The following is a 16,885-nucleotide window of genomic DNA, read 5'->3' as shown; positions in this document are numbered from 1 at the left end:
ATTATTTCTGGAACTGCTATTGTAAAAAAAAATGTTCCATGGAGATGAACAGAACTTTTCCTTAGAGAGATGTCACGGTGGGATAGGAAATACGAATTCCTTGGGGCAACCAAGGTTAATGTACCCACATTTTTAATAATTCATAATGGCACTTCAGTTTATCCCGTATCGAGAATGACATTTTAAATTTTGTAACTAAGAAACCAAGCATTATAGAATGCAGCATAACTAAAACAAATTCATAGTAATTGTGCATTTTGTGGGGAAAAAAAACCCAAGAGCTTTGATGTATAAGTTACACAAAATTATGACACTTTTTTTTTGATATTGGGGCATTTAAATGTTACATGCATAACCATCTGAAATTTGCACAACTTTGCAAATTTGCTAAACAATATTTTCTGCTTAAAAGCTTCATAAAATTGGGCCCAGGTGGCAAGAAGGAGACTTGGCCTAGATTTGATGTCTTTCCATTTGGGGATTAAAGTCTTCCCAGATTGAGTTAAGGCCCGGTCACACAGGCCTCGATAACAAGTACGAAAACGACACGTTGAAAATGCATGCCCTCGATTGGTTGAATAAGTGTAGGCGTAATTCTGCGTGGAGCAATTCAACCAATAGAATGCGTTCTCTTTGCGTCTTTATCGTTTTTATTATCTCTGCAGTGTGATTTGGCCTTTAGTTTGGGTAATGATAACCTCGCAAGAGAAGAAAGTCGTATGCAAGGTTTTCATCCAGATTAACTTTTGTGTAATTCATTTTTCCTCATGCAAGCTGGAGGGCCACATGCCAGGGCACAATTTCATTAAGCATGTTAGCGCATAACCTTGCTAAGCACAAAAAAGTAATGCTTAGCATAAACAGGTTACCAGCCAACATTCCATAGAGTTTACATTGCTACCCCTGGTGCCTCACCCATTTTTCCCTTAGCTAACGATAATCCTTGCAAGCGAAAAACTACGTATGCATGGTTGGCATTCAGATTAACTACTGTGTAATTTGCAATTTATTTCTCGTCATACAAGATGTCTACTGTGCAAGCATCGTTACAGTTCCTTGAAGAAGTAGCCGACGCATCGTCTGATTTAGAAGTGGCGTCAACATCCGACGAGGCATGCTTGGAAGATGCAAGTCCCTTAACAGGAGGAGGAAGAAGGGGGATAAAAGAAAGCGGAGGCGGCAAATAAATAGCGTGCAAACTGAAAGACTACTTGCTTGTGTGCAGTCATTATAGCTAGATGCAGGACTACGTGATAGACCTGAGTCTAATGATATAATACAATTAATACCCCACCCAACCACCCCCCCCCCCTACTCTGAGGTAATTTATACAACAGCTTATTACAGTTGATTCAACAATGACATTCTATTTGAATCCAACAGAATACAATGAGAATCTGTTGGAATTCTACTGAATGCAATTGTCAAAGTTTAAAAAGCATATAATTATGCATCAAAAGTCACTAGCATAATGAGTAAGTTGAACCGTTATCTTTCAAGAAAGCACGGCCATTTCAAAAAAAAAAAAAAAAAAAATACTGAAAAGGGGAATTTATCAAAGTGGGTGATTCTGTACACAGTGAATTCTAATGGATACATTTAATTTTCAAATATGATGATGAATATAATGATTTGGAAACTAAACATTGGACTTAATGGATGTGCATTTGGACAGATGTACATGGCAAGTGTTCAACAGGATGTAATGGATTCAGAGGTGCAAGTCATTGTGCTGACAGAAAAAACATCGAAAATACAATCAACTTTTTAGAAAGTAACCTATATGTTTGAGTAATTTGGCATTTCTACCTTTTGGTAAGCCCTTGAGTTATATTCCAAAGAGCTTCTGGGAATAATATCCTCAAAACTAGAGAAGTGGATTAAAGAGCAGGATTTCTTTATATCTGGAGAAAACAACACCTATAGAAATAATCTTCACATCTAGAGAAAACAACACCTATTTGTGTTCAGCTTGCAGAAAAAAAGAAAAAAGAGGAAAAAAAGCGATTTCAATAAAAAGAAAAGTCTGAAGTTTCTCACCCATGAGGTGTGAAGTGCAGTGCCACAGTTTCCTCAACTCTTAGAGAGGTGTCACTTCAGGAGAAGCAGGCCCAACAAAATTTATGATGGGGGGGGGGGGGGAGGCAGGGCAAAGACCTTTTTTTTTTTGGGGGGGGGGGGCCTGTTAATGCTAGTATGATATTTGGTCCCTTAAGGTAGCACTAAAGTATGTGAAGCCTTTAATAGGATCTTCTGGCTACTTTAATCACACTTTTAAAGGATTTTTCCTTGACCTACGGGCAATCGGAAATCAGACTTAGTAGGAAGAATTTTTGTTTGGATCTGATATGGGGAAGGGACAAGGGTTCTAACCCCTGCCCCCCCCCCCCCCCCCCACCCCTAGGTTTCAAAATTGCTGAATCATAAAGATGTATTCACTTTTAAAGACAAACCAGTTTTTCGTTAAAAAGATAAGTTGTTTCTTAAATAACAAAATAATGCAATCAAGCTGTATTTTGCACATTACGGATTTAAAAGACATTTAGCGATTTTGTAATCTTTCCTTAAATTTATTTTTGTAAAAGTATAGCAAATGAGATATGGTGAAATAAAGAAGAAAAAAAGCTACATTTATAACTTCTCTTTAAAAAAAATTAATTACACAACGACAGCGGTGAGGAAACGTCAAGTGGGGAAGGTCAGCGAAAAATGACAGTTACAAGCAGCGACACGCCCTTCTTCAGACAGGTTTTGTCTTCTTCAAGAAATTGTAATAAGCCTCCTTGGATAAGACTATGATTGCATTGACAACAAATGAAAAGTTGTGATCTGGAAAAGGCAACTGCTCATATTGGTTTCCATTAAAGGTAGAGTCGTTTTGGTTTTTGTCCATGTTCTGCTGATTTTATTATATTTATAGGCAATTATCAAGAAAGCGTGATAAGCAAGGATGGGCGAATCTCAAAATGATTCCAACTTCGGTTGACTAAAGAGATGAGGAAACATAGAATTAAGGAAAACATCTAAGAAAAACACCTATGAATATCGTTCCTAGTCGTTTAAAAAAGAGCAACAAAACTGTCAAAGTATTTTCATCAAGAGCGTCAAATCCATCCATGTTTGGGGAGATGACAACGGGTACCAACTGCATCTCTAGCAGTATTGAGGGCAGCATTCAAACAGACACCAAAGACATTTCCAAAAGTTGCCAGCAGGTGATCTTTGGAGATTCAAATATATCAACATACTTTTATGTATTTTTATATAACACCCACGCATATCCTTGCCATTTGATTGGAGGATTGTCCGTCACGTGATAGCAAATAAAAGTACCATTGCACGTTGAGTCACTCACCGTGCTTTTTCGTTCCATCCGAAAAGTACCATTGCACGCTAGAACGCTGCCAGCGTGCAATAGTACTTTTCGGATGGAACGAAAAAGCTGAGTAAAAACATCACTGCGTGCGCGTGTCTTTGGTAACGCAGCAGTGTTACTAGCATTCGGCTTCTACAATTAAAAATTGTAGCCTACGCTATGTTTGTTTTGAAAGTTGTATCTTTCAATCAAAATGACAAAGATCTACTTGGATGTTATATAAAACAAATAATGAATGTTTTTCATTCGTGCAATGGTGCAAATATGTTCATTCGTTGAAAGCTGGAATGTTCCATTCAACTCGGCTCCGCCTCGTTGAATAGAACATTCCATCTTTCAACTCATGAACATATTCGCACCATTGCACTCATAAACATTCATTATGTGTATACTACTCAACAGGGGCACTTTAGACAAAATAATGTTGAATGATGCTTACACAGCTCTGCTACATGCTAAAAGCCCTTTCACACAACAGCAATTTTAACAAGGGTCCCTTGCTTAATTTTAGCATGGTTGCAAAAATTTACCAAATGCACCTTTGCGAAAGGAAAATAAAGTTTCAAATGTAAAGGAAAACGTTTTTGAGAAGATTTCACTAGGGACCTTGTTTGTTGTCCATTCACATTAGAGGGGAATTTGTAAAATTTCACAACCATGCTAAAATAAAGCAAAGGACCCCTATTAAATTTCTTTCATGTGAAGAGGGCTTTACCCTCAAAAAGGTTCCCCCCCTGTGGGAGTCTTACATATCATTACATTGTGCTTTCCCAGGACACACACTTACAGAAAATGTCAAACTGAAGAGGGGTTTACATGTAAAACTCAGGGGTCTGGTCCTCTAAATACGATAGCACTTAGTAAATTAATATGATTAATATTTAACCCCTTCAAGAAGGTTGGGGAGCTTCGTCTTAATCGGCACTCTGCGTTAAGGACGAGAGCTACTTATTCCCGAGCAAATTTCCACGACTTGAGATGATTCAAGCAGGCCCTCGTCTGGTTCAAGTGTTTATAGTTTCACGTAATTGCCTTTTAGCGTGGCGCCTGGAATGCACTCATTGTGTATGTCCGTAGTAGTCTGAACACCAGCACATATGTAACATGCAGACAGATGAGGGAATGGTCTAGCGACCGCAGACCAGTGGGTATTAGGCTGATGAAGTAGCCTGCTTGTTATTCTAACACTCAATCAAACTGAGGCTGCAGGGGGAAATAGTCTGGTCCCCTTTGCCATGTATTCCAAAACAGTACCATATTTGAAAGCGTGCGAATTGAATGCATGACAAACATGTCTGCATTATAGTCAAGTTTACATTGAAAATTGTCATCAAAACCTAGTACCATGAATATATGAAATTTCCTTTTGGATCAGGTGATAGGTAGAAAGGTGAAACAAAACAGCGCCCTCTGTTTTTCACAGACAGGAAACAGATTTGGCTACAGAATGTATTTATATTGCAAGGTGGTTGACCTGCTGTGCATAAACCACAAACTATCCAGATTAAGATTGTCTGCTGACGAACAGTCCAAACCCTAGAATTTTTTGCTTACAAGTAACCTCAATCCTCCTACATCACAATTCAAACCATCATGTTTGGACTTGGATAAGACTGGTAAGCCTGGCCCAGTGATAAGCAATTGGTATTTGGGCCTACAGTCCTCAATCCTCCTCTATCCTCCACTCTATGGTCACTCAACACCCACATGTTCTGACTTGGGTAAGATTGGTAAGCCTGGCCTAGTGATAACCATATGTCAATTGGCCCTACAGTCCTCAATCCTCCACTATCCTCCACTATATGGTCACTCAACTCCTACATGTTTAGACTTGGATAAGACTGGTATGCCTGGCCTAGTATTAAGCAGTTGTTATTCGGGCCTACAGTCCTCAATCCTCCTCTATCCTCCACTCTATGGTCACTCAACTCCTACATGTTTAGACTTGGATAAGACTGGTATGCCTGGCCTAGTATTAAGCAGTTGTTATTCGGGCCTACAGTCCTCAATCCTCCACTATCCTCCACTATATGGTCACTCAACTCCTACATGTTTAGACTTGGATAAGACTGGTATGCCTGGCCTAGTATTAAGCAGTTGTTATTCGGGCCTACAGTCCTCAATCCTCCTCTATCCTCCACTCTATGGTCACTCAACTCCTACATGTTTAGACTTGGATAAGACTAGTATGCCTGGCCTAGTATTAAGCAGTTGTTATTCGGGCCTACAGTCCTCAATCCTCCTCTATCCTCCACTATATGGTCACTCAACTCCTACATGTTTAGACTTGGATAAGACTAGTATGCCTGGCCTAGTATTAAGGATTTTGTTATTCGGGCCTACAGTCCTCAATCTTCCACTATCCTCCACTCTATGGTCACTAAACTCCTACATGTTTAGACTTGGATAAGACTAGTATGCCTGGCCTAGTATTAAGGATTTTGTTATTCGGGCCTACAGTCCTCAATCTTCCACTATCCTCCACTCTATGGTCACCAAACACCAAAATGTTTGGACTTGGATCAGATTGGAATGAATGCCAAAGTGATGAGCAATTGTTATTATTATTATTATTATTATTATTATTATTATTATTATTATTATTATTATTATTATTATTATTATTATTATTATTATTATTATTATTATTATTATTATTATTATTATTATTATTATTATTATTATTATTATTATTATTATTATTATTATTATTATTATTATTATTATTATTATTATTATTATTATTATTATTATTATTATTATTATTATTATTATTATTATTATTATTATTATTATTATTATTATTATTATTATTATTATTATTATTATTATTATTATTATTATTATTATTATTATTATTATTATTATTATTATTATTATTATTATTATTATTATTATTATTATTATTATTATTATTATTATTATTATTATTATTATTATTATTATTATTATTATTATTATTATTATTATTATTATTATTATTATTATTATTATTATTATTATTATTATTATTATTATTATTATTATTATTATTATTATTATTATTATTATTATTATTATTATTATTATTATTATTATTATTATTATTATTATTATTATTATTATTATTATTATTATTATTATTATTATTATTATTATTATTATTATTATTATTATTATTATTATTTATTTATTTATTTTTTTTTTTTTTGGGGGGGGGACTCATAGCCCTCAATCCTCCAAATCATGGAGAGGAGGGATTTTAAAAGTCTTAACATAAAAATTCAAACTTATAAGGCGCTATTCCATCAAGATCATAAGATAAATTAACATGGAAGGGGGCAAGCCTAAGGCCTTCAAAATACAGATGAAACTAAAAGATTCCGTGATGACAGGAAAGAAGATGTTCCAAATCATTAGTCCAGCTACACTGAATTTCTTTGACCAATTACTTTCCATGAGGCACATTCGCAAGTATATCTGCCATGTCTGTATCCCTTACACATATATTTCTCTAGTCAAATCAGTTGGCTTTAGAGTAGTTTGTCTTCGCTAACCACGTCCTTAGGGACTTGTTTCAGTACAGTCATCTACACCTATCCATCCAGTTGGTTAGGGATTGTCAAACTCACAACCATTATCTATATTTCACACTTTAAAACATGCTCATTAGACCCTTATGGTCAGAAATAAATGTTTCCTCAACCATAAATGCCAACAGCTGGGGTTTCTCATAGGCAGGATGTGGGATTTTACCATTTCCACATTGGTTTTAAAATTGTACTTGTTCTTGGCATTAATCCAAGAACATTTGTTTATTATTCCATGACAGAGTCTAGCAAACACTCAAAAGTAGAAACAACCCTCCATTATATATACATTAGGCCCAAATGTCGGGTACAATACATGCAGTTGAACATGCAATAAACATGCACTGGTCATCAGTGTGAGAAAACCATGCTTCTTCTCGCATACACTCTTGCTTTGCTGAGATGTAGAACAAAGAGCCATTCCAACAGCTTTATTCCACATACTGCATCTCTTTGGAACTCCTTGCCTGGTGCATGTTTCCCTCCATCCTACAATCTAGACTGTTTTAAGAGCAAATTTCTCTACCTTCGGCTCCCCTGGGTTGTTGTCATCTCAAATATTTTTCTACTTGACAAGAGTGGCTTTTAGCCTTGTTTGAGGCAAACTTGCTTAACAAAATAAAAGACAAGTATGTAGAAAACACGACTTCCAAGTAAAAGACCATTCCTCACCTAAGCTCAATGTATAATTTTTATTCCTAACATGTACAAGATAAAAGTGATGTGTGTCTAGTGGTTTTTCCCTTGCCTCTTTCTGACGACATCAGAGAGTTCGGAACCGTCACATGGATGCTACAAGCACAGGGACCAATTTCATAGCGCTGCTTAGCACAAAGATTTGCTTAGCATGAAATTTCTTCCTTGATAAAAACAGGATTACCAACCATATTTCCATTTGTTGCATATTGCTTGTTACTTGTATTCAGCTGTTGTTTGTGTATCCTCAAAACCACGTGGAAATTTGGTTGGTAATTCTGTTTTTATCGAGGCCAAAAATTTCATGCTAAGCAAATATTTGTGCTTAGCAGCGCTATGAAATTGGCCCCAGGAAAGATCAAGATGGAATGGTGATAAAGAGGCCTTCCTTCTGCAGTTGAGCGACATAGGCTAGATAGATAGATTATCCTCTTTGGGTCTTGTTCAAATCCTACCTCGATCAGAGCCCTTTATGTGGATTGGTTTGTCACAGTCAGCCCTTCCTCATTTTCATAGCATTTCCCTTACTCTGGATCCCATAACGTCTAGAAATCAGCATTTATTTGTCTCTGAGGTATCTTTCCCTGACCGCTACAAGTGCAAAGTACTTTTGAGAGTTAGTTCCATTAACCAGTTCCATCTAGTCTTCAAGAAAGACACTGCTAGGGTCCAAATGTCAGGCCATTAAATATTTTGTTAATTTTACACCAGAGGTCCTTTTGGTCGGTAAGCAGTTTCCAACAGCTAATTACATTTTCTCAACCAGAAGAAAAAAATACACAATTCGTCTGAGTCAATCCAAGTGATAAAAATCAACTGCTGTAAAACCTTCTGTTTTTGTTCCTTTCCCGATCTGGCTAACACATGCTGCAGACATATCCAGACCATGCGACCCATGCTTCAGGCCCAATCTCATAGACATAGAAAGGGAGGCCACTTACGTCTTCTTTATGCGGAGCGGGGCCTGCTACACTTTGCACCATCTTACGTAGGATGCAGGGACTCTGGGCCACCCCTTGGGGTTTCTTACTGTATATCTGAGTGAGACATGTATGCATATTGTGACTGTGCATAGTCAATGGGGAGGACAAAGTAGGCAGGAGAAATGGAGGGATGAATAAGATAAAGTACATGCACTTCTTAAAGGTGGGTCAAAGATTGTCGAATACTCAAAAACTTAATGAACATGAAAACTTACTTGGTAAGAAGCACTGCAGCTGTGGATATTGTAAACTATTTTGAGAAAGGGTTCCCTTTGAAGTTGGTCTGGAATATGCCTCTCTTAATACTTATGCATGAGGTTCGTCACAATGCTCACCCAAAACGAGGCGATAGGCGCAGCCACTGCAACTTCTGGTGGACGTGCGCCCATAGCCTCATTTTTGGTAAGAGTTATGACGTCATGCATAAATATAAGAGAGGCGTATAACCAGGGTCACCGTGGCGAACCCCTTCTCTTTACGATAAGTGCACTGGGTTCTTTTACTTACGTTACACAACAAGTGGGAACTATGGTTCTACATGTACGTCCTATAGGTGCAGTTGCCATAAGAAATGATCCATTAAGGCACAAACATCTTGATATATCTGAATATGAATTCATTATTTAAGGATAGGAAAGGCTAGGGCGGTTAACAGGTGCACCCGTTGGTGTCAACCTGTACCATTATGAGTGGCTATTGTAAAAGTACACACCAAGGGGCGAGGTGACTGTAAGTATTGCATTGTGATCATAATGCTTTATTGTGTTGATTGATGGTATTCTATACACAAGAAAAGATTTTGATTTAAACCGCTCCACAACAGTATTAACCACTTTCGGTATTTGATAGTTTGTTAAAAATACTATCTCTTGCATCAGTTGTGGTGAATAAGGGTCGTGTCACACGGGGCAATTTACAGGCAACCAGTTCCAGGCAATCTCAAAGAAGAAAAGGCATTCACATTTCAATGTTCACATACTTTTTAGGGGATCATAAGACATTTTTAAGAAAAATACTCATGTGCTATCAATGTGGTCTCGTAGCATGCACTGCGGTTGGTTGCCTCCATGTTGCCTGGAAAAGTTGCCTCGTGTGACAAGGCCCTAAGAGTTCGATGTTTGAGGAACTCTACAGTGCAACCAGTATGCTCCGATCTGTCTTCAGGATAACATGATGCAGACTCACGTTGTACATGTAAGGGGTCCGTTTCACAAAGATAGTCCTAACTTAAGACTAGTCCTAGGACTCTCTAGAAGTTGTTAAAACTTAAGGCTAGTCCAAAGTTAGGACAAGTAACATGTCCTGACTCGAGATAAAACTAGTCTTAACTCTTTGTGAAATCTACCCCAGGTTTATGTTCAAGGTATGACCTTAAGATTATTCTATGTGTTACTGGGTGATTCAACCTGTCACTGACACATGAAGGTGATGAGTGCATTTAAGCCTTTCTCATGATGACATCATCTTAGTCATGAACCCTACCTCCAGACAGCAACCAAGGATACTGATGCAAAATAGGAATCAGTCTATAATCCTCTCCTTAATTTAAAATGGTTTTCAGAACCATGGCTTAGGCTTCGGCTCCGGCTTGATCACCTTTTTGAAATCTCAAACTGAAAGTCATCGGCTCAGAGCAGAAAGGACTTATACCCTATTGTGTGATGTCTTATGGGTACTTTATGCTCTGAGCCAGCTGGGACTGTCTAGGTCTTATAAGTTCTTTCTGCTCTGAGCTGACTGGGTCTTTATAGGTCTTTGAAATCCTTTTTGCTGTGAACCAAACGGGTCTTCTAGGTCTTAAAAGTCCTTCCTGCTCTGAGCCACCTAGGTTTTTCTAGGTCTTATAAGTATTTTCTGCTCGGAGCCAACTAGGTCTCTCTAGGTCTTAAAAGTTTGTTCTTCTCTGAGCCGACTGGGTCTTTCTAGGTTTTAGAAGTCCTTTCTGCTCTGAGCCAATGGGTCTTTCTGATCTGAGCCAATGGGTCTTTCTAGGTCTTATAATTCCTTTCTGAAATGTGGCTCTGATTCCACACTAGAACATTGCCGCAAATAACTTCCTAGACCAGCAACTCTTAAAGCGCAGGCATCGCATTATCCTTGCTTTGTAGTGGCATTGTTATTAACACAATGATTGAATGGCAACGAATGTTCCAAGGACAGACACATGGCTGAAAAGGAATGAAGTAGTATGTACAGCAGGCCTGGAATTTCATCTTTGAAAGGGCAAGGCCATTTCCATTTTGCAAAGGGCACTTATTTTGCAAAATCTTAAAGTCTTTGGGAAACTCTTGAAGGTACACAAATGCCAAGACCAGGGCAGTGAAGGTCTCTGTGTAATTCCAGGCCTGGTACAGTGTACTTTTATGGAAACTCATTCATTTGATTTTACTCACCCCGTCCAAGTTGCCCGTGGTGCTGCGGATCTTGGCATTTCTGGAGAGACGATTGCATATTGAGACGACTTTCATCGATTGCTGAAACGGTCCACAAAGAAACAATCATAGAAATGATAATAATAACTAGTTCCTAGTATAGCACAGTTCACAACAATGTCTCAATGCGTTTTACATAAGAGCCCAGCCGTCAATATCACCAAACTCTTTCTAACTTAGGATTAATCTTGGGACTTAGGCAAGTTCAGTTCCGTATCCGAAGACGTTATGACGCATTAAAGGGTGGCTGCAGTGTTTTTTTTATTCATTTAACCGATTAAACATGACTTATTTTTTTGAATTTTTTATTAAATGCGCAAGTATTTTAAAAATGGTTTTCAAGAGATTAAATGTTTGCATAAACGTGACGTCATGTCGGTACCCCGAGCTATCGGGCCCCCCTGGCTGTGTGCATAAAGAAACGTGTGCACTGTGTGGCCTGGTACCTAGGCGCGTGTAGTTAGGGGCCAGACTCTTTTTGCCGACGATGTGTTTGAATTCCCGACGTGACGTCGATGGTAGGGGCGGTAACAATCCACAAAAGGGGGGGGGCATGACTTATTCGCTCATTATTCAAGTCAGATATGTCGGGAAAAAACAAAACACATTTTATTCATGTTCAATACATATATCAGAAATAGATAACAGCAAAATTAACTGTTTTATTTTAATTCACTGCAGCATCCCTTTAAACCAATCCTAAGTTAGGACGGGTAACTCGGCCTAACTCGAGATAGGATTAATTCTAGCGTTTCGAGAAATCGGCTGCTGGTAAATAGCCACATGGAGCAGACCGGTAATTTCATCTTCGAGAGAGCAAGGTAATTTTCATTTTACAAAGGGCGCTTCTATTGTAAGTCTAAGGGGACCTTATGAAGGGACAACAAGGCAAAAACATTGGCAATGTAATTATACGTGTGACCTTGACACACACTTTCAGTTCACTTGTTTTCTTGTGTGTGTGTTATGCAGCTACTTTGGGCAGTGTAAAGAGGGGCAGGAAGACAATAAGTAGCACAAAAACTTGTTGTCACTTTTTGTGTAAAATAAAATTGAATTCAATATTTTAAAAAATGCTGAGATTCGAGCCCTTGACATGCCCATCTTTTTTGTTAGCTTAAAGGCAGTGGACACTATTGGTAATTACTCAAAATAACTATTACGTGTAATGGGGAGAGCTTGATGGTATAAAACATTGTGAGAAACGGCTCCCTCTGAAATGCCATAGTTTTCGAGAAAGAAGTTATTTTCCACGAATTTGATTTCAAGACCTCAGATTTAGAACTTGAGGTCTCGAAATCCACCATCTAAACGCACACAACTTCGTGTGACAAGGGTGTTTTTTCTTTCATTATTATCTTTCAATTTCGATGACCGATTGAGCTCAAATTTTCACAGGTTTGTTGTTTTATACATATTGTGGAGATACACCAACTGTGAAGGCTAGTCTTTGACAATTACCAATAGTGTCCACTGCCTTTAAGGTTTGTAATACATGACAATATAAAATACCTTCCATCGTTTCTTGGCGTTGAATCTCCTTAGATTCTCTGTGTTGAGATGTGAGCTGTCTCTCAGTTTGCGTTGTTTAACATTAGAAGGCTGCAAGATACAAACAAATAATGTGAGAATTAAAAAAGTGATTTGGGTAAATATTGTTTTTGTTTATAATTATTTAACATTTATCTAGTCAGTTTCAGGGAATGTCCAAGGAAAGGCAAACGTAAAAAAAAACTGTTATCAAAAAAGATGTGCACTCCCAGAAAAGTTCTTATTATGTTTTATCTCTAATTCATTCTAACTTACATCACTTTTTTTTATGTCACTTTTTGTAAACTGAATATTTTTAGTCTTCGGACTTGTTGATTGGTATTTTTAATAACAGCGAAATGAAATGACCCACACCATACAAAGCTTCAAACATCACACAGTCAACATCTTTGTTGAAATTAAAACTTGAAGAATGATTTATGAAATCGAACATCAACTAATCACTGGATACAAAAGATTTCAGAGCCAAGTAACATCAGCAGCTGATTGATTTTTGTCAGTCCTATATCTTGATCCAAAACAGCTGGATAGAGGAAATAGGCCATAAAGAAACAGTTATTTTGACGTCAAGACACGAAAAAAAAAGATTGGCACGATTTGTTTCGTTTCAATTGCGAGCATTGTGATTTGCTTTGAGTCATTCATCGCAAATGTATGACGTCAAACCTTGGCTCTATATTTTGTGTTTACATTTATGTCGGGCGTGACATGGCAGGCGTTGTCATGGCCTTTAATAATTGAAACATTTGTTTTTGTCAGATCTTATCGCATCAGCCGGCTGTCAGAAGTTGGGAACATCAGTGTGTTAATTCATCAGCTCAGAAAGGTCCTTTGTACAATTTGCATTCAAAGAACATCATCAGGCGGTAGAATCTGGCCACTGGGCTAGATAGCTCAGTTGGTAGAGCGACGGCACATTGGCAGTTTCAAGTCCCGCTGGAGTCAATTTTTATTTCTCTGTTCAATGCAATTTTTCTTACTCGTTGACTGGTTCTTTTGTACAATTTGTTTGTTTGTTTGTTTGTTTGTTTGTTTGTTTGTTTGTTTGTTTGTTTGTTTGTTTGTTTGTTTGTTTGTTTGTTTAATAAAACATCACTTAGCACTAGAATCAGGCCACTGGGCTAGATAGATAAACTGGTGGAGTGCTGGCATATCAATTAGGCAGTCACCGGTTCAAGTCCCCTGTAGTCAATTTTTCTTTGGTCAATCAAATTTTTCTTACTATTCGACTGCATCAAGAGGGAATCCCGCGTACACAGCCTAGACTGACAGACCTGATACTTCACGCGGGGGCAACAATGGCGATTGCCTCCATGCCCCATGGTCAACGCCTTGGTGCCCTTGAAATGCTCCAATAGAAATTTACAATTTATAGAAATAAACAATTTCCTCATGGGGTGCCCTTTACCAAAGAGAAAATGCCTTGAATCCCTTGAAATGCTCCAGTACAAATATACAATTTATAGAAATTTACAATTTCCTCATAGGGTGCCCTTTACCAAGGAATCATGGTGCCCTTGCCCTCTTAAAAACGAAGCATACATTGTACAGGTTATAATCAAAAGAGTGGCGGAGCAGACTACCATCCTACGCTCAGCCATTCTCGGGAGCACGTAATATACACAATCATCACCAGCATTTGAGATGACTTGGCATTAATCAATGTAACCTCGTGGGAGTTAAAGTGTGTGAAAATTACCATCCGTTAGCGGTCCAATGCCGCTGGAACTGCAGACAGTTAGTCTAGGGCTACTCTCTCTTAGTGAATGAGTTTTAAAGAGAGCATTCAACATTGGTTTGGGGTTTTTTTTTTTTTTTTTTTTTTTTTTTTTAGGTATCCTTTTAAAATTAATGGCAATACAAACATTTGGCTAGAAGCCTACAGCATAAAGCATTTTGAGAAGCATTCCACTACGAAGTAATGTGGTTATGTAAAAAGATTTTATGCCCTTAAATTTGAATCTGAGATTGTTTTACTGCAGTAAATATAAATGTTGGTGTTTACAGTTACAGTTCCATTTCAAGGGTGGTCGAGTTTTTGAGATTATCGCCGAAAACCCGGAGCGAATATGTCTATGGTGGAAGAATAATCCCCAATAGGAATACACGATCTGCAGTAATGTTTCTCAGATTCAATTGTTGAGGCATATACACTTATATATTCTTACATAACGACATTCCTTCGATGTGAAATGTTTCTCAATATGCTTTTTACTTTCAATAAAGGTTTTTTTTATTGTCCATTGATTTTAATAGTGATTACCAAACCTTACCTTTAAGACTACATGATTGGAATAAATGTACTCTTCCATAGACAAGGACAAACATTTTACCTTAATCCATACGTGGTTCAGGCAATCGTCCACTGTAGCTCTCTTCCTGTCAGGGAAAATAAAACAAGAAAGAGGAAAGAAAGAGGAGACGATTATAATTCAATTGAGATAATCCCAAGAGATTATTCATTAACACTGTTTCTAAAATTAGGTTTCATCCCTTAAGTCAATTAGTGATCCATCGGCTAGAGTTTAAAGCCATGTCATTTGGGCGGGGATGAAAGGGGCCAGAGAAAGGGGGAGGGGAAGGGAGAAGGCTAAGGCGGATGGGGAAGGGAGAAAGGGGCCAAGGCGGAAGGGGGATGGAGGGGAGGGGGGTAGGGGGTAGGGGAAGGAAGAAGGGGAGGGCTAAGGCGGAGGTGAAAGGAACAATGGGCCAGGGTTGAACTAAAGTGACATATTACAGCGACCGAGCCATCTCGGTGGTCTAGTTCGTAAGACACTGTTCTAAATGCAAAGGTCGTGGGTTCGAATCCCACTCGAGAAATATGCCTGTGATTATTTTTAAAGAAACTTGGGGAAGTACTGATTATAGACACATCGGTGTAAGGGTAAACCACATTAATATTTGTTATCCCCGATGCAAATCTATTAACTATTGCAGCTTCTCGGTCAAACCTTCTCCCATGGTTCAAGAAATGTTGTATATTTTAACTTGTTTTCCAAATATTCACATAATTCTCATTATAAATAGAAAATAAAATTCTCAAAAAAAAATTGAAGAAAATTTGGGGGGAATTCACACCAACAGAGCGATGTTGTTTAAAATTAACATAAACAGGCTACCAGTGTGCTGACCAACATCATGAATCAGGAACCCAAATAAGACACACAAAAAACACTAATTCGAAATGAAAAAATACTGTTTTGGAAAAACAAAGTAAGAAAAAAACCTCTTGTTGTAGTTTCAAACTACATTTTATATATTATAAATATATATGACAACACAAAAATAAGCCAAATTTTGTCCATGTTATGAAAGGGTCATGCGATTTGGTTTTGTATTTAATTTCATTAATGCAGTCATTGATAAGATCTACCTCGTTACATTTGTTCTTTGCCGTTTCTTTCAATTAAATTTCTTCCTCATTATACACGTCTTAATTATTCGCTTCTGCCGACTGTATCTTTCGATGCCAATAAATTACACTGAATTAAAATGATGCGTTTCTTGGAAGACTTGAATGCAAAAAAAGGTGTGGAATTTCCTTAACAAGCAACGGAGGCCTGCTGCCTCACAATGTCCTTGTCCCAGCCATTCTTAAATTATGTTGCCACAAATATTCTGATTATCTTATGGAAGTTCTATTTGCTTGTATCAAACAAAGCCTTTTGATGTGAATACATTATACTGAATTAAATAATTAGTTTCTTAGAAGACTTGGATTAAAAAAAAGGTGTGGAATTTCCTTAACACGCAACGGAGGCCCGCTGCTTACCAATGTCTTTGTCCCAGCCATTCTTAAATTATGTTTCCACGAATGTTTTGATTATCTAATGGAAGTTCTATTTGTTTGTATCAAACACTGAAATAAAAAGCAAATTTGCCTGACAAGAATGAAAAAAAAAAAAAAAAAAAAACTCAATCACACAAACTATATTATTTCCACAAACATTCTGATCATCTAATGGAAAATCTTTTTGTTCACAGAAACAAAAAGCCTTTCCCTGACAAACATAGAAAGAAAAAAAACACTTGTCAGAATGTCATCATTCATCACGCACAATTGTTAAACAATCTCTTTCAATAATGTCTGGGCTTGATTTAGTCGCAAGCCCTGACAGCGTGCAAACACGAGTCAAGAGCGCTGTCAGGCTAGTCAAACTTGTCCCTCAGGTGGCTGTGCTGGCTAGTCACAAATAAGTAACCTACATACGCATGTATTAAGTGTGTTAGGTCATAACTATTTACAGAAAATTTCACATCCAAATTTAAAACACACAG

General features: G+C 37.6%; 1 protein-coding gene across 1 annotated transcript in view; it reads right to left on the bottom strand.

Moving 5' to 3' along the window:
- LOC139941450 (death-associated protein kinase 1-like) overlaps nucleotides 1-16,885 on the bottom strand; it is a 105,201-nt gene that overhangs the window by 49,905 nt on the left and 38,411 nt on the right. The window contains exons 8-10 of the mRNA XM_071937951.1: nucleotides 14,941-14,986; nucleotides 12,569-12,658; nucleotides 11,018-11,098 (exon numbers count right to left, since the gene is read on the bottom strand). Of these exons, the coding sequence (XP_071794052.1) occupies nucleotides 11,018-11,098; nucleotides 12,569-12,658; nucleotides 14,941-14,986 (217 nt within the window). The remainder of the gene's footprint in view (nucleotides 1-11,017; nucleotides 11,099-12,568; nucleotides 12,659-14,940; nucleotides 14,987-16,885) is intronic.

The sequence above is a fragment of the Asterias amurensis genome, chromosome 9, assembly GCF_032118995.1.
Source record: "Asterias amurensis chromosome 9, ASM3211899v1".
Lineage (NCBI taxonomy): Eukaryota > Metazoa > Echinodermata > Asteroidea > Forcipulatida > Asteriidae > Asterias > Asterias amurensis.
This window is presented reverse-complemented; position numbering and strand designations above follow the sequence as displayed.